The following is a 14,907-nucleotide window of genomic DNA, read 5'->3' as shown; positions in this document are numbered from 1 at the left end:
ATAGCGTTGGTGTGTGTTTTGGTTCTTTTATTGTATGGCTGCAGAAACTAAATTTCGTTTGAACCTCATGTGAGGTTCAAATGACAAATAAAGGTATTGTATTGTATTGTATTGTTAGATAAATGCTCTGACTGTTACACTTCCTTTTTACATTCAATGGCACATGATCTATCAGTCAGCATATTCCATCGGGATGAAGTGTGTTTCCAGTTGGGATGAAGCTGAATAATTATCTCGGAGGTTATCCTGTACCCAAGAATTTGCTTGGGCTGCTCCTAAACCTGGACGTTACAGTTTTCAGGCTCCTATAACTTCTTCCCGATGACAGGAGTGAAATGACCTCGTGTGTTGGCCGTCTGTGTGTGGCGTTTGCATGTTCTCCCCGTGACCGCGTGGGTTTCCTCCGAGTGGTTTCCTCCTACATCCTGAAAACGTGCGGGTTTGTAGGTTAATCGGCTCCCTGTAAAATTGCCCCAAGTGTGTCAAGGAGTGGATGAGAAAACACAGAACTAGTGTGGATGGGTGATCGGTTGTTTGGGGTTAGATTTATTATTAAGCTAATAACAGTGCAGTAATGTGAAAAGCTTTGTTTTGCAGCTCTCCAAACAGATCAGATACACCATACTGTTTCCAATCAAGTCAAACAAATCCAATAGATAGAGCCAAGGGGAAGTTAGAGTGCAGAATGTAGTTCTCAGCATTGTAGCACATCAGTTCCATTGACTCTATCCCCTACTCCAAATTCTTCAGTCTACGTCGCAACTGCGCCCAGGATGAGGTGTTCCATACCCAGGATATCGGAGATCTCCTCATTCTTTAGGAAACAGGGGTTCCCCTCTTCCATTATAGATGAGGCTCTCACTAGGTTCTCCTCAATATACTACAGCTCCGCTCTTGCTCCCATTCGTAACAAGGACAGAGTCCCCCTTGTGCTCACCTCCACCCCATCAGCTGTCGCATATAGCTTATAATCCTCCAACATTTTCGCCACCTCCAACGGGATCCCACTGCTGGCCACATCTTCCCATCTCCACCTCTTTCTGCTTTCTGCAGAGACCGTTCCCTCTGAAGCTCCCTGGTCAACTCGTCTCTTCCCACCCAAACCACCCCCTCCACAGGTACTTTCCCCTGCAACCGCAGGAGATGCAATGCCTCCCCCCTCGACTCCGTCCAAGGACCCCGACAGTCTTTCCAGGTGAGGCAGAGGGTTCACTTGCACCTCCTCCAACCACATCGACTGTTTCAGCTGTCAACTCCTGTGCATCGGCAAGGCCAAGCGCAGGCTCGGCAATCGTTTCGCTGAACACCTCCGCTCAGTCTGCCTAAACCGACCTGATCTCCCAGTTGCTCAGCACTTCACCTCCCCCTCCCATCACCAATCTGACCTTTCTGTCCTGGGCCTCCTCCATTGTCAGAGTGAGGCCCAATGCAAATTGGAGGAACAGCACCTCATATTTCGCTTGGGTAGTTTACATCCCAGCGATATGAACATTGACTTTTCTAACTTCAGATAGCTCTTGCTTTCCCTCTCTCTCCATCCCCTCTCCAGTTCTCCCGCCAGTCTTACTGTCTCCGCCTACATTCTAACTTTGTCCCGCCCCCTCTCCTGACATCAGTCTGAAGAAGGGTCTCGACCAGAAACATCACCCATTCCTTCTCTCCAGAGATGCTGCCTGACCCGCTGAGTTACTCCACAATTTTGTGTCTACCTTCGATTTAAACAAGCATCTGCAGTTCTTGCCTACAAAAGTTCCATTGACAAAGTCCAATGTCCGCAATGGGGTAGAAGTGAATTGGACAGTAACGTAGATTATGGAAGGACCATTCAGAAGCCTGATAACAGAGGGGATAAAGCTGTTCTGAGTCTGGTGGTACTTGCTTTCAAGATTCTGTATCTTCTGCCTGATGGGAGACGAGAGGAGGAGGAGGAACGGCTGGGGTGGGACAAGTCTTTGATTTTGTTGGCTGCTGTGTGATGGACTGGGCTACATCTACAAATCTCTGAAATTTCTTCTGCATTGACTTCAGCATCAAAAAGGCTATTTCCATGTTCTATCTCTAAGACTTTTGAAACAGTCCATTCGGCCCACTGAGCCGCACGGACCAGCAATCACCCCGTACACCAACACTATCCTAACACACTAGGGACCTTACAATTGTTATCGAAGCCAATTTTACTTCGGAGTCACGTGAGTGATTCCGTGAAGATCCCAGCCCAGTGCGCAGGTGCGGCATTATCGCACAGCTGTGCAACGCGGCCAGCGGGAGTCGGGCGCTCCCGCAAACCAAGGACGTGAGGTAAGTACTTACCTTAATCGGGCCTTGTGGTTTTTTGCTCCAGGGGGAGCAAAGCAGCAGAGGAAGCGGCCCCCGTTCGACTCCAGCGAAGGAGCCGACAGTGGAGGGGGAAAGGCGCAAACGGGACCTCACAGGCTGCGGACCGCTGACAGGGAGCTGCGCTGATGCCGGTCCGCTGAACAGCTGTTTGGTTAACAGCAGCGGACCGGCGGGAAATTTAAAAACCCGACCGGCAGCCCTGCAGACTCCTCACAAGGAGAATCGCCGCCCGGGAACCGCTACAATGCCGCCTGAAAAACAGCAGGCAGCCTCTAAATACAGGTAAGACAAAAATCTTACCAAAATTACAGGTTCTATAGGAATCAACTTCCTCCAACACTGGAACAGGTGGAGACAGCAAAAATAAGTATGTCTGTCTCCCCAAGCCAGAGGAGGTCATGGAGTTCAAAACCTCCAGGAAAAAAGGGGCACTGGCTGAATGCCAAGGGAGCTGACACTCCTACCCCAGTGCTATTGCACTAGCCATCTCCCTTGTCGAGGGATTGATGCAACAGCGGAGTTTGAGCTATGCCTCCTCCAATTTATAGCACACCCTTTTGCTCCCTCTTTTGAGGCTAGCTAAGGAGGCCAGGGCTGGGCTGGCTTAAACGCTGGGCAGGCGGACGAGAACAGCAGTATGCCAGGGGAGCAGGATCAGGAAGAGCTACTGGGTGTCGTGGGCCACTACATGGCTCCTCCACGCGACCATCTTCCCAACAAAGCCCTGCAGGAGCAGGCCTTTCTAGAGGCAAATCCGCAGACAGCTGGGTCAGCAGACTCGCAGACAAGAGCTAAAAGCAGCGAATTCTGAAGCTCCTAACAGAAGGGTCAAGATGTCACCGCCTTTGCTCGTTTTCCACGGATCATACTCACCTGGCAGGCGAGACGCCATGATCACCAAGGTGGTTCTCCCAGGATGAGACTATCCCGTTGCACTACGAGGGTGCTGACGCCTAAGATATTCCCAAATTTGGGATACTCGACTGACATTGGTGCATATAAGACCTGCCCGCAACCCCAAATATACGGGGCTATGCAAACCGCTGCTGCGGGAAGAGAGGCAGCTAAACCTGTGCGCCTCATGAGGGCAGGCCATGGAACGAGCAGGACATCGCATCCAACACCCAGCTGGCAGCACCCCTCGGCATCCACCAGCAATATCGAACAAGGACTGGTGAAAGCCTGGCGACCGCTTCACATTACCCCCAAAGTTCTTTTTAGACGGGGCCCAGAGCGGAGCCGTGGGAAAATGCGCCACCCCCCACCGACAGCACCAGCATACCAGCAAACTACGCCTTCATGAAAAAACAATAAACATGGAGGTAGGTAGTCTGGTTCCTCCCAGTTTACACTAAATAAGGGTGTTCTACTAACTGCGGGGGGGGCATTTACACTTGTTGATAAAGCATGGGATGCTGTCACAAATAACTAAAATATACTCAACAGTATTAGTGGATAAAAACAAATTCAAATTGGGCATATTACCGCCAGTTCAGCAATGCGCCCAAAGGGCATTTTCTCCCTCTAAGAAAGAGAAGTGAGAAGGTCAAGCTGAACTAGAAAGGCTCATTACTAAACGGATCATGGGAGTAAACATGAACCATTGGAATTTGTATCGAATATATTCACCAAAACTACAAAAGATGGTGAATGTAGCATCATCATTGATCTAATATCACTAAATAAATCTGTTGAGTATATACACTTTAAGATGGAGACGGGTTTTTGTCACTGCCAGACATCTGATCTCCAAAGGATAACCTATGGGGAGCATTGATATGGAAGATGCTAACTATCTTATACCCATACACTAGGATCATTATAGATACCTAAAAAAAAAATAAAAAATAAATAATAATAATAATAATAAAATAAAAATAAAATAATTTTTTACCTGGATCATGGATATCCCGGTTAGGGCAACTATGGGAGCATAGAGCATTCCCAATGGTCTAACCTCAGCCCTAAACTATTATAAATATTTAAAAATGGCCATGAAAATATTAAGAAAACAAGCATAATCATGGCATATATTGGATGATATCCTCATATTAGGGGAAACAAAGGAATTAGCTGTGGCAGCAGTTCTAGCTACAAAACAGCTCCCTAAAGCTCTGAGGTTCATCCCACGCCCAGATAAACCAGAATTGAAGCGTTAACTACCATGGATTATCTGGGCTTCAATAACAATTCCGTCCATATGACTGTTACTTTGCCAAGGTACTTGGGTCACTATAATCAAATCATGAATGTACCCACTGAAGCTATATCACAATTACGGTGGTGGGCAGACATATATTTGGCATAGTTTTCAGCCCTATTATCATCACCAATCCCAACTTGGTTATTAAAAACCGATGCCAGTACTTTAGGCTGGGGAGCAACTAAACTCCATATCCAGCACAGGTAACAGATGGACCAATTCACAAACATCGTTACTACACACACCGGGCATCAACTACTTGGGATTGGTGATCGCCTATTGGGCTAAAAAGCATATGCATTTCAAATGCAGCACGTACATATGTGGTTACGGATTGATAATACTATGGTGGTGGCTTATATCAACCATATGGGGAGCATAAAAATCATTATTGTGCAACAAATTGGTCAAACAAATCTGGCAATGGTGTGTCAAAAGACATTTTAACTATCAGCTGCCTATGTCCTAGGAAGCTAGAACACAGTGGGAGACACCATGTCACGGGTAAAAATTTATGATAACATTGAATAGATGTCAAACCCAAGATATCTGCTAAAGGTATTAAGCAGTTTGAAAGCCAGATATCAATTTGGTTGCACAAGACGGAATCACCAGTAACCTATGTATGTGACTTAGGAACCAGATCAGAGGCAGCAGCGATAGATGCCTACACGCTGGAAGGGGGAATTTCTGCTTTGCCTTCCTCCCTTCTGCCTCATCAGTCGGGCACTTCGCAATACAGATGGGATCTGTCTCCGAGATATTGAACGTGCCCGACCGGCCTACACAGCCATGGTTCCCAGTTCATCACGACATGGTGGGCGAGTCACCTATGGATTTCCCTAGTGGACCATGGTTGCTGACTCAACCCAGTATCAGGCATAAGCCACCCATGCCAGAAAAACATCAAACTCCTGGGTGCAGGGTTAGAATAGACCTTACCAGGGACTGGGATTATCCAAAGGAACCATTACCACCATGTCGGCATCCCTGTGAACAGTCACCAAGAGCTAACATGGGTAAAATACTGCCACGACGCAGGGACAACATACCAAACTATTCAACCACTGACGTATTGGAGTTCCTGGAACATCTACACCATGAACAAAAGGTGAGTTACAGTGCCGTAAATACAGCATGGAGCACCTTGTCTGCTTATCCAAAACAGCATGACAGCAGAGCATGGGATCCCATCCACTGAAGATAAACTTATGAAGGGCAACTATAATAATAAGCCCCAAAAACCCAGGTATACCCATGTATGGGATATTGGTGTGATATTGACATATCTCAGAGAATGGCACCAGCCAGATCCCTCAGTCTTGCTCAATCTATGTTAAAAATGCTCCTGCTTATGGCTCTTGTATACGCTCACAGAGTCCAGTCACTCCATAAAACTAGACTGGATAACATGGTGATTACCCCAGACGCATCACGTTCATATTCTAGGTCTGGTAAAAATCTAACTCGCAGGTATATGGGACTAGGCGAGATTAAGAGTTCGGCACGGACTAGTAGGGTCGAGATCGCCTGTGTTTTCCGTGCTGTAATCGTTATATGGCTATATGGACCAGGAACGCCCAATTCACTGGTGGAATTCCGGGCCTACCCACCAGAGTCCAGGTTGAGTGTGGTGACCCATCTACTACAATATATAGACACAACCCACAATCTTAGAGGGAGAGGAAAGCCTATGGGTCAACCACAGAAACCCCAAGACGGGGTACGAGCCAAACCACTCCAAGGTGGCTCAAACAGGTACTGAAAGCTGCCGGAATAGATAATAATACATTTTAATCCCATTCAACTAGGGCAGCATTGATATCAGCGGCTGAACGAATGGACATCCCGGTTGACCACATTCTCAATACGGCAGAATGGTCAAGGGAACGGGGTTCAGAACATTTTTATTGTAAACCGTTGATAAACCTGATTTAATTGCAGAAAGAATATTACAAACGGCAATATTAATTTAAGCTCAGGGGAGCTCTTTATGTTGTTATTGTTAACAAATACCTTTCTGTTTCTTGTGAAAGCAGATCCACTGGTTGATTACGATAACACTTCCTCCCTCAAAAACTTCGGCAGTGAGTGAAATAAAAACTGTTACACGGTTTGAAATCACAGACCTTTGAAGTCTTCACGGAATCACTCAAGTGACTCCGAAGTAAAATAGTAAGATTAAACGAGTACTTACCAGTATGAAGTTTGATCTGTATTTTATGAGGAGTTACGGTGAGGTATTACGTGCCCTCCGCTCCCACCCTCAATATATAGATCAAACTAATAAACTGATGTCTCATGATCTTTACTATCTTACTTCAAATATTGTGTCTATCCTGTGATTTCACACCACTGCTTCGAAGTATGCCGCACCTGCGCACTGGGCTGGGATCTTCACGTAATACCTCACCGTAACTCATCATAAAATACAGATCAAACTTCATACTGGTAAGTACTCGTTTAATCTTACTATTAACCTGCATGCCTTTGGAATGTGGGTGGAACCCGGAGCACCTGGAGGAAACACACGTGGTCACAGGGAGAACATACAAACTCTGTGTGGACAGCACCTGTAGTCAGGATCGAACCAGGGTCTTTGACGCTATGAGGCAGCAACTATTACCTCTGTGCCGTCTGCTGAAGACAAGGTGGGAGTGGGGATGCGAAGAGATGAGCGTGTGAAACGCAGCAAGAGTTAATGTGCGTGGAAGTGGAATGCATGCACGTTGGAGATAGATTTGGGTGGGAGGGAGATAGGATGGACGGTACAGACAGCACCCACGGTCAGGATGGAACCCAGGTCTCTGGCGCTGTAAGGCAGCTGCTCTACCGTTGCGCCATTGTGCCGCCACTACACATTGTTAAACACTGAGTGCGAGAGTCTAGAAATAGAGATCACAGCCTCAGAATTAAAGGACGCTCTTTTAGGAAGGAGATGAGAATCAGAAGGTATTGAATCTGTGCAATGCTTTGCCACAGAAGGCTGCGGAAGGCAAGTCAGTGGATATTTTTAAGTCAGACAGATAGATTCTTAATTAGTGCGGGTGTCAGAGGTTATGGGGAGAAGGCAGCAGAATGGGGTTAGGAAGGAGAGATAGATCAGCCATGATTGAATGGCGGAGTAGACTTGATGGGCCGAATAGCCTAATTCTACTCCTATTCCCTATGACCTTACAATTCAGTCCCGGGGAAGCAAGGTTCATACTTACAAGTGCAGAGACACGACCGACTGTCTGCTCTTCATCAGGTCCACGCCGAACGTCAGTGCAAACCTCCTGCCCAGGTCTTTAATGGCGCTGAATTGGACGGAGGCACGATCAGCGTTCCCCTGATCCTGTAGCAGTTCGCTGAACAACTGGAGGGCCACAACAACACAGCACGGGGTCAATATCAAACAATGCTGCAGGCAAAATCATGTCTTAATTTTAGCAGAAAAGTCTACAGCGAGTTCCCCCCGATCCTCAATTCTTCCCAAAAGCAGGGTTACTGCCGGGCCATCCCTAACAACAGTCAGAACCTTTTTCCACCAAGATGGTATTAAAAAAAGACTAAAGGACTAGAGGGAAAAAGTTTAAAGGAGATGTGCAGGGCAAGTTGTTTCTTTTACAAATACAGAGAGGGTGGCGAGTGCCTGGAACGTGCTGCCAGTTGTGGCGGTGGAGGTGGAGGCAGGTATGACAGTGGTGTTTAAGAGGCTTTTGGATAGGTATATGGATATGCAAGCAAAGTGGGGCGTGTATTAGGAATGATCTAGCAGAGGCGGTAGTTGAGGCAGGTACTTTAACAAGTTTTATAGGACGTTTGAACACGTACATTGACAGGGTACGCTTAGAAGAATATGGGCCAAACGCGGGCTGATGGGACTTGGGTGGTTGGGGCATCTTAGTCGGCATGGGCAAAGTTGCTGAAGGGCTGTATGAGAGTATCAGATATTATGGGGAGAACAGTGCGGGTGTCAGAGGTTATGGAGACAAGGCAGGAGAATGGGGTTAGGTGGGAGAATTGCATTGAGAGACTTAGCTCTTCGGGCTAATGGAATGAAGGGTAATGGGGAAAAAGCAGAAACGGGTTACGGATTTTGGATTATCAGCCATGATCATATTGAATGGCAGCGTATTTTCTACCACGCTATTAAGGCCTTTAATAAACCGACTTTATCGATAGACTCACCACTGATTACGAGTGTTTTATTTTGTGTCTGCGCCTACCTGAGTAAAGGCAGTTATAGGGTACGGGTATAGCACAAAATCCCCTCCTACAAAGAGCGTGAGGAGGGTGGGATTAGACTGCCTTGCACAATGTAGTGGATGGATTTTTACTGAATTGTGACAGCGTGACAGTGCTGATCTACTCACCTGTTGCAAGCTAAGCAGCAGTGTCTTGGCGCATTCCACCTTATCGATCTGTCGGGCTTTGCTCAGCATCTCCTTAATAATGTCGCCGTAATCGTTGTAGTACTGGAAGTTAGAGCAGAGTTCAGCAACGTTCCCAGGGTGGCTATTTCATACATGCAATGTCTCAGAGCTCCTTGGTATATCATCCTCGCTGCACATCCAGTAGCAGGTCCCTGCTGTCCCCTTTCCACACCAGGACCTGGAAACCCCCCCCTCTCCCTCTCCCCTCCCCTCCAATCATGCTTTTACACCCACACCCCAGCTTGTACAGAGCCCTAGTGCGACCACACCTTGAGTATGGTGCGCAGTTTTGGTCCCCTAAGTTGAGGAAGGACATTCTTGCTATTGAGGGAGGGCAGCGTAGGTTTACAAGGTTAATTCCCGGGATGGCGGGACTGTCATATGCTGAGAGAATGGAGCAGCTGGGCTTGTACACTCTGGAGTTTTTAAGGATGAGAGGGAATCTCATTGAAACATAAAAGATTGTTAAGGGCTTGGACACGCTAGAGGCAGGAAACATGTTCCCGATGCTGGGGGAGTCCAGAACCAGGGGCCACCGTTTAAGAATAAGGAGTAAGCCATTTAGAACGGAGACGAGGAAACACTTTTTCTCACAGAGAGTGGCGAGTCTGTGGAATTCTCTGCCTCAGAGGGCGGTGGAGGTGGGTTCTCTGGATGCTTTCATGAGAGAGCTAGGTAGGGCTCTTAAAAATACCGGAGTCAGGGGATATGGGCAGAAGGCAGGATCGGGGTACTGATTGGAGATGATCAGCCATGATCACATTGAATGGCGGTGCTGGCTCGAAGGGCTGAATGGCCTACTCCTGCATCTATTGTCTATTGGCCCCACCCTGCTGCTCCATGCAATCTTCCAATTGCAGTCTAACCATTTTTGTGCAGCTGCAACGTCACGCCCCACCTCGTACTCGATGCCACAGCCTGTCCAAGGCAAGCATCCAAATGCCTTCATCTGCCAAGATAGACACAAAACGGTGGAGTAACTCAGTGGGTCTGGCAGCATCTCTGGAGAAAAGGTATAGGTGACGTTTCGGGTCGAGACACTTCTTTAGACTGGGTTCACTCTCAGTCTGAATGATCTCGACCCGAAAAGTCACCTATATGTGTTCTCCAGGGATGCTGCCTGACCCGCTGAGTTACTCCACCATTTTGTGTCTATCTTTGGTGTAAACCTGCTCCTGCTGTTTCTTCCGACACACCTGGATCTCCCAGACTGCATTACCTCACACTTGCTACTGTAAGCTGTGGTATTTGGTACCAGTTGCCCCTGCACCAAATTGTGCTGACTTCTCCCTCTCCCTCAATCTTCCTTCTGCAATCATTTTCCTACCAATGATGCAAGTCCTACTAGCTGTGGTTTCCAGCATTAACCCTATTGTCGTTTAAAATAAGGAAATAACGTTAGCTATCTTCTGGCACCTTGCTCATCACTATTGTTGAAGTAAATCTCCATCAGAACCATCTTCACTTGTCATCCTGAGTTTAGCTCATTGTCACCTGTACCAAGGTGCAGTGAAAAGCTTTTGTTGCGTGCTAACTAGTCAGCGGAGAGACTTTACATGATTACAATCGGGCCATCCACAGTGTACAGATACAGGATAAAGGGAATATGTGATACAGTCCAATCAGAGATAGTCCGAGGGTCTCCAATGAGGTAGATAGTAGCTCAGGACTTCGCTCTAGTTATTAGTAGCATGTGTCAGTTGCCTGATGACAGCTGGGAAGAAACTGTCCCTTGCAGGAACATGCTGACTTTCAGCTCTTACTGTCTCTTTTAACCACCTCACACTTTAATTTTGGAAATAGGCCTTGCGACCCACCGAGTCCGCACCAACCAGCGATCTCCACACATTACCATTGCCCTACACACACACACACACACACTTGGGACAATTTTAAATTTACACCAAGCCAATTAACCTACAAACCTGCATGTCTTTGGAGTGTGGGAGGAAACCAAAAACCTCGGAGAAATCCCACACAAGTCACGGGGAGGACGCACAAACTCCGTACAGACAAGCACCCGTAGTCAGGATTGAACCCGGGTCTCCGGCACTGTAAGGCGGTAACTGTACCGCTACACCACCGCACACTGTCCAATATGATCAGTCTCCTACCTTCATGTATTGTTTGAAGATGTCAGCGGCAGTCCTGAGATCCACCATGTTGTAGATAATGAGCTTGCAGAATCCAGCCAGGAAATTCCTCCTCTTATGCAGCATCTCAATCTTCACCGTCTCATCTACACACAAACACACCGGCGTTAGAACCCCTAACCATACATCAGGGACAACCTCATAACAGCACCCAGCAAAGACAAAGCTGCATTCAAAGCTCCGGGAATCACAGGTACAGAGGCTGTTGAATATACGCAGGAAACAAGAGCAGAATTAGGCCATTCGGCCCATCGAGTCAGAGTAGACCGTTCAATCATGGCTGATCTATCTTTCCCTCTCAAACCCATTCTCCTGCCTTTGCCCCGTAACCTTTGACACCCTAGAATCAAGAATCTGGCAACCTCCACTTTAACAATACCCAATGAATTGGCCTCCACTTAATTCTACAGATTCACCATCCTCTGGCTATAGGAATTCCTTATCATCTCTCTAAAGGTACGCCATATAAAGTTTCCGCATTACATCTCTGTTTATTATATGATAGTCCTCTCGAAATAAATACTAACGTTGCATTTAGCTTCCTTGCGTGCAAATTAATTTTTGGGGAATCCTACACGGTCCCCTTGCACCTCAGATTTCTGAATTGTCACTGAAAGTAACCCAAGCTTAACAACTAGTTGGAACTGAAGTTAGACACAAAGTGCTGGAGTAATACACCAGGTCAGGCAGCAATCCTGGAGAAACCAAATAGGTGAAGGTGATGGAATCCCTCTTAAGACTGCAGTATGAAGCAGGATTCCGATCCAAAATGTCACCTATTCCTTTTCTCCAAGGATGCTACTGACCCACTGAGTTACTCCAGCACATTGTGTCTATCTTCTCTATTAAGCAGCATCTGCAGTTCCTTCCTATACAACTCATTGGAACTAGTGAGAACAATCAATGTTAGCTCATTAACACATAACTGTGATAATGTCATGTCATAAAGTGATACTGTGTGGAAACAGGCCGTTCGGCCCAACTTATCCCACCTGCCTGCGTTTGTTCCATATCCCTCCAAACTGATTCTATCCATGTACCTGTCCCAACTGTTTCTTAAACATTGGGATAGTCCCAGGTTCAACTACCTCCTCTGGCAGCTTGTTCCATACACCGATCATCACCCTTTGTGTGAAAATGTTACCTCAGATTCCTATTAAATCGTTTCCCCTTCACCTTGAACTTATGTCTTCTGGTCCTCGATTCCCCTACTTTGGGCAAGAGACTGCATCAACCGGATTTATTTCTCTCATGATTGTATACACCTCTATAAGTTCACCCCTCATCACCCTGCATTCCAAGGAATAGAGTCCCAGCCTACTCAACCTCTCCCTCTAGCTCACACCCTCTAGTCCTGGCAACATCCTCGTAAATATTCTGAACCCTTTCAAATTTGACAATATCTTTCCTATAACATGGTCCCAGAACGGAACACAATATTCCAAATGCGGTCTCACCAACGTCTTGCACAATGCAACATGACCTCCCAATGATTAAGAAGGAACTGCAGATGCTGGAAAATCGAAGGTACACAAAAATGCTGGAGGAACTCAGCGGGTGCAGCAGCATCTATGGAGCGAAGGAAATGGGCAACGTTTCGGACCGAAACCCTTCTTCAGACTGATGGGGGGTGGGGTGGGGTGGGGGGGGGCGGGGAGAAGAAAGGAAAAAGGAGGAGGAGGCGCCCGAGGGCTGAGGGAGAGATAGGATGGGGAGGAGACAGCAAAACTGGGAGAATTCAATGTTCATGCCCCCAGGATTCAGACTCCCCAAGCGGAATACGAGGTGCTGTTCCTCCAATTTCCGGTGGTGCTTGCTCTGGCCATGGAGGAGACCCAGGACAGAGAGGTCGGATACGGAATGAGAGCGGGAGTTGAAGTGCTGAGCCACCGGGAGGTCAGGTTGGTTAATGCGGACCGAGCCTTAACTCCCAATGATTGGCCCAGGGCAAACAGGTTTAGATACGACCTGGGCAACTAGGTTTAGACCAATGTGAAAGAGGAAAGATAACTATGTTTGTACTTTAGTTGGACAGAAAAAGCTGGAATCAGATCCTTCTTCAGTCTGTCTTGACCCGAAACGTCACCTTTTCTCCAGAGATTCTGAGTCCTGCTGAGTTACTCCAACTTTTTGTGTCCATCTTCGATTTAAACCAGCATCTGCAGTTCCTTTCTACACATTTTGTATCTTAGTGTTGAGCAAATGGAATTGTTACTTTGAGAATGTAAGAACTGTATGTTTAATTAAAAAAAACCTTGGAAACTACTAAAGAGTGTCTTTGAAAAGGTTATGGTTTACCAGGCAAATCCAAAAAGCTATAGGGTAAATGATAACTGTCCTTTTGTGATCTTATCATGGTGGGATTGGTGGGAAGGTTTCACACGTTCACAGGTTATAGGAGTAGAATTAGGCCATTCGGCCCATTGAGATTACTCCGCCATTCAGTCAAGGCTGCCTCCTAATCCCATTTTGCTGCTTTCTCCCCATAAGCATTGACACCCGTTCTAATCTAGAATTTGTCTACCTCTAATGGTATATGGACACACTGATCTGTTTTGTGGTCAATGCCTACTATGTTCTGTGTGCTGAAGCAAATTTCATTGTCCTATCAGGGACACATGACAATAAACTTACTTGAACTTGAACTCTGCCATAAAAATATCCACTGACTTGGCCTCCACAGTCCTCTGTGGCACAAGAGCCAGTATTTTGGGCTCGTGCTCAGTTTTAGGTGTGGAGTTTAACCAATGCAGGGAAAGCACAGGCGATTAGGATGAAAGAAAGGAGAAGCGTTCGGAAGCCAGCTGCAGTTGGGAAATTTCAACGGGAGTGGGAATAGGGCATAGTGTAGAGGACAGCAGAGGACCCAGGGGTAAAAAAAGTTTAGAGATACTGCTTGGAAATGTGCCCTTCGGCCCACCGGGTCCATGCCAACCAACGATCATCGGGAAAAAATTCTATCCTAGGCACGAGCGACAATTTACAGAAGCCAATTAACCTACAAACCTGCACATTCTTTGGAACATGGGAGGAAACAGAGGCACCCGGGGAAAATGTATGCAATCATACGGAGAACTCTGTTCAGACAGCACCCATAGTCAGGATTGAACCCGGGTCTTTGGCTCTGCGAGGCAGCAACTCTATCGCTGTGCTACAATAAAGGAAATGGGTCCTTCGGCCCATCGAGTCCACACTGGCTATCAATTACCCATTCACAGTAACTTAGCAGTTCAGACAGCTCCTGGGAGAGAGGAGCAGCATTGTACCTAATGAAGTCAACGTGGCGTACTGAAAGCTCCTCACCATCTCCATCTTCCTCGGCCTCCACAAACACGTGGTCCATGACAAAACTCAGCAGCTCAGACACAAGAGACACGTCCGCTGTGAAGACCAGGGGTCGCAGCTCCTCGTTTCCATCCTTTGTCATCTGAGCACTGAAGATCACCAGGAGGTCGCAGAGCAGGATGAAGGACTGCAGACAACGAAAGAATGATCAACAAAGTTACGAGCCCAGACTTCCGTACAGCACAGTGATCAGACTAAGCAGGGAGAGAGGGGTATTGTGTTGTGCATGAAACATTGTCCGTCCACAGTCGACTCATTCTCTTTGAAGTGACAGAGAAGAAATGGAAACACTCAGTAGGTCAAGCAGCTCCTGCTATTCCTATTTCACCACCTCCCACACCGGATGTACTTGTCGATACAGCATGGGAACGAGCTCTTCAGCCCACGCCGACCATTAATCACCCATTCATAAATTCTAGGAGAAGAATTAGGCCATTCGGCCAATGAAGTC

The 14,907-nt window shown here is 47.1% G+C and overlaps 1 protein-coding gene across 2 annotated transcripts in view; it reads right to left on the bottom strand.

Annotated features, from left to right (window-relative positions):
• LOC129694117 (cohesin subunit SA-2-like) overlaps positions 1-14,907 on the bottom strand; it is a 102,201-nt gene that overhangs the window by 17,838 nt on the left and 69,456 nt on the right. For both annotated transcript variants that reach the window (XM_055630837.1, XM_055630838.1), the window contains exons 27-30: positions 14,415-14,583; positions 11,073-11,197; positions 8,899-9,000; positions 7,753-7,898 (exon numbers count right to left, since the gene is read on the bottom strand). In XM_055630837.1, coding sequence (XP_055486812.1) covers positions 7,753-7,898; positions 8,899-9,000; positions 11,073-11,197; positions 14,415-14,583 — 542 coding nt within the window. The remainder of the gene's footprint in view (positions 1-7,752; positions 7,899-8,898; positions 9,001-11,072; positions 11,198-14,414; positions 14,584-14,907) is intronic.

This window comes from Leucoraja erinacea, unplaced genomic scaffold (assembly GCF_028641065.1).
Source record: "Leucoraja erinacea ecotype New England unplaced genomic scaffold, Leri_hhj_1 Leri_54S, whole genome shotgun sequence".
Classification (NCBI taxonomy): domain Eukaryota; kingdom Metazoa; phylum Chordata; class Chondrichthyes; order Rajiformes; family Rajidae; genus Leucoraja; species Leucoraja erinaceus.
Note: the sequence above shows the minus strand (reverse complement) of the source record. Positions and strands in the feature narration are given on the sequence as shown.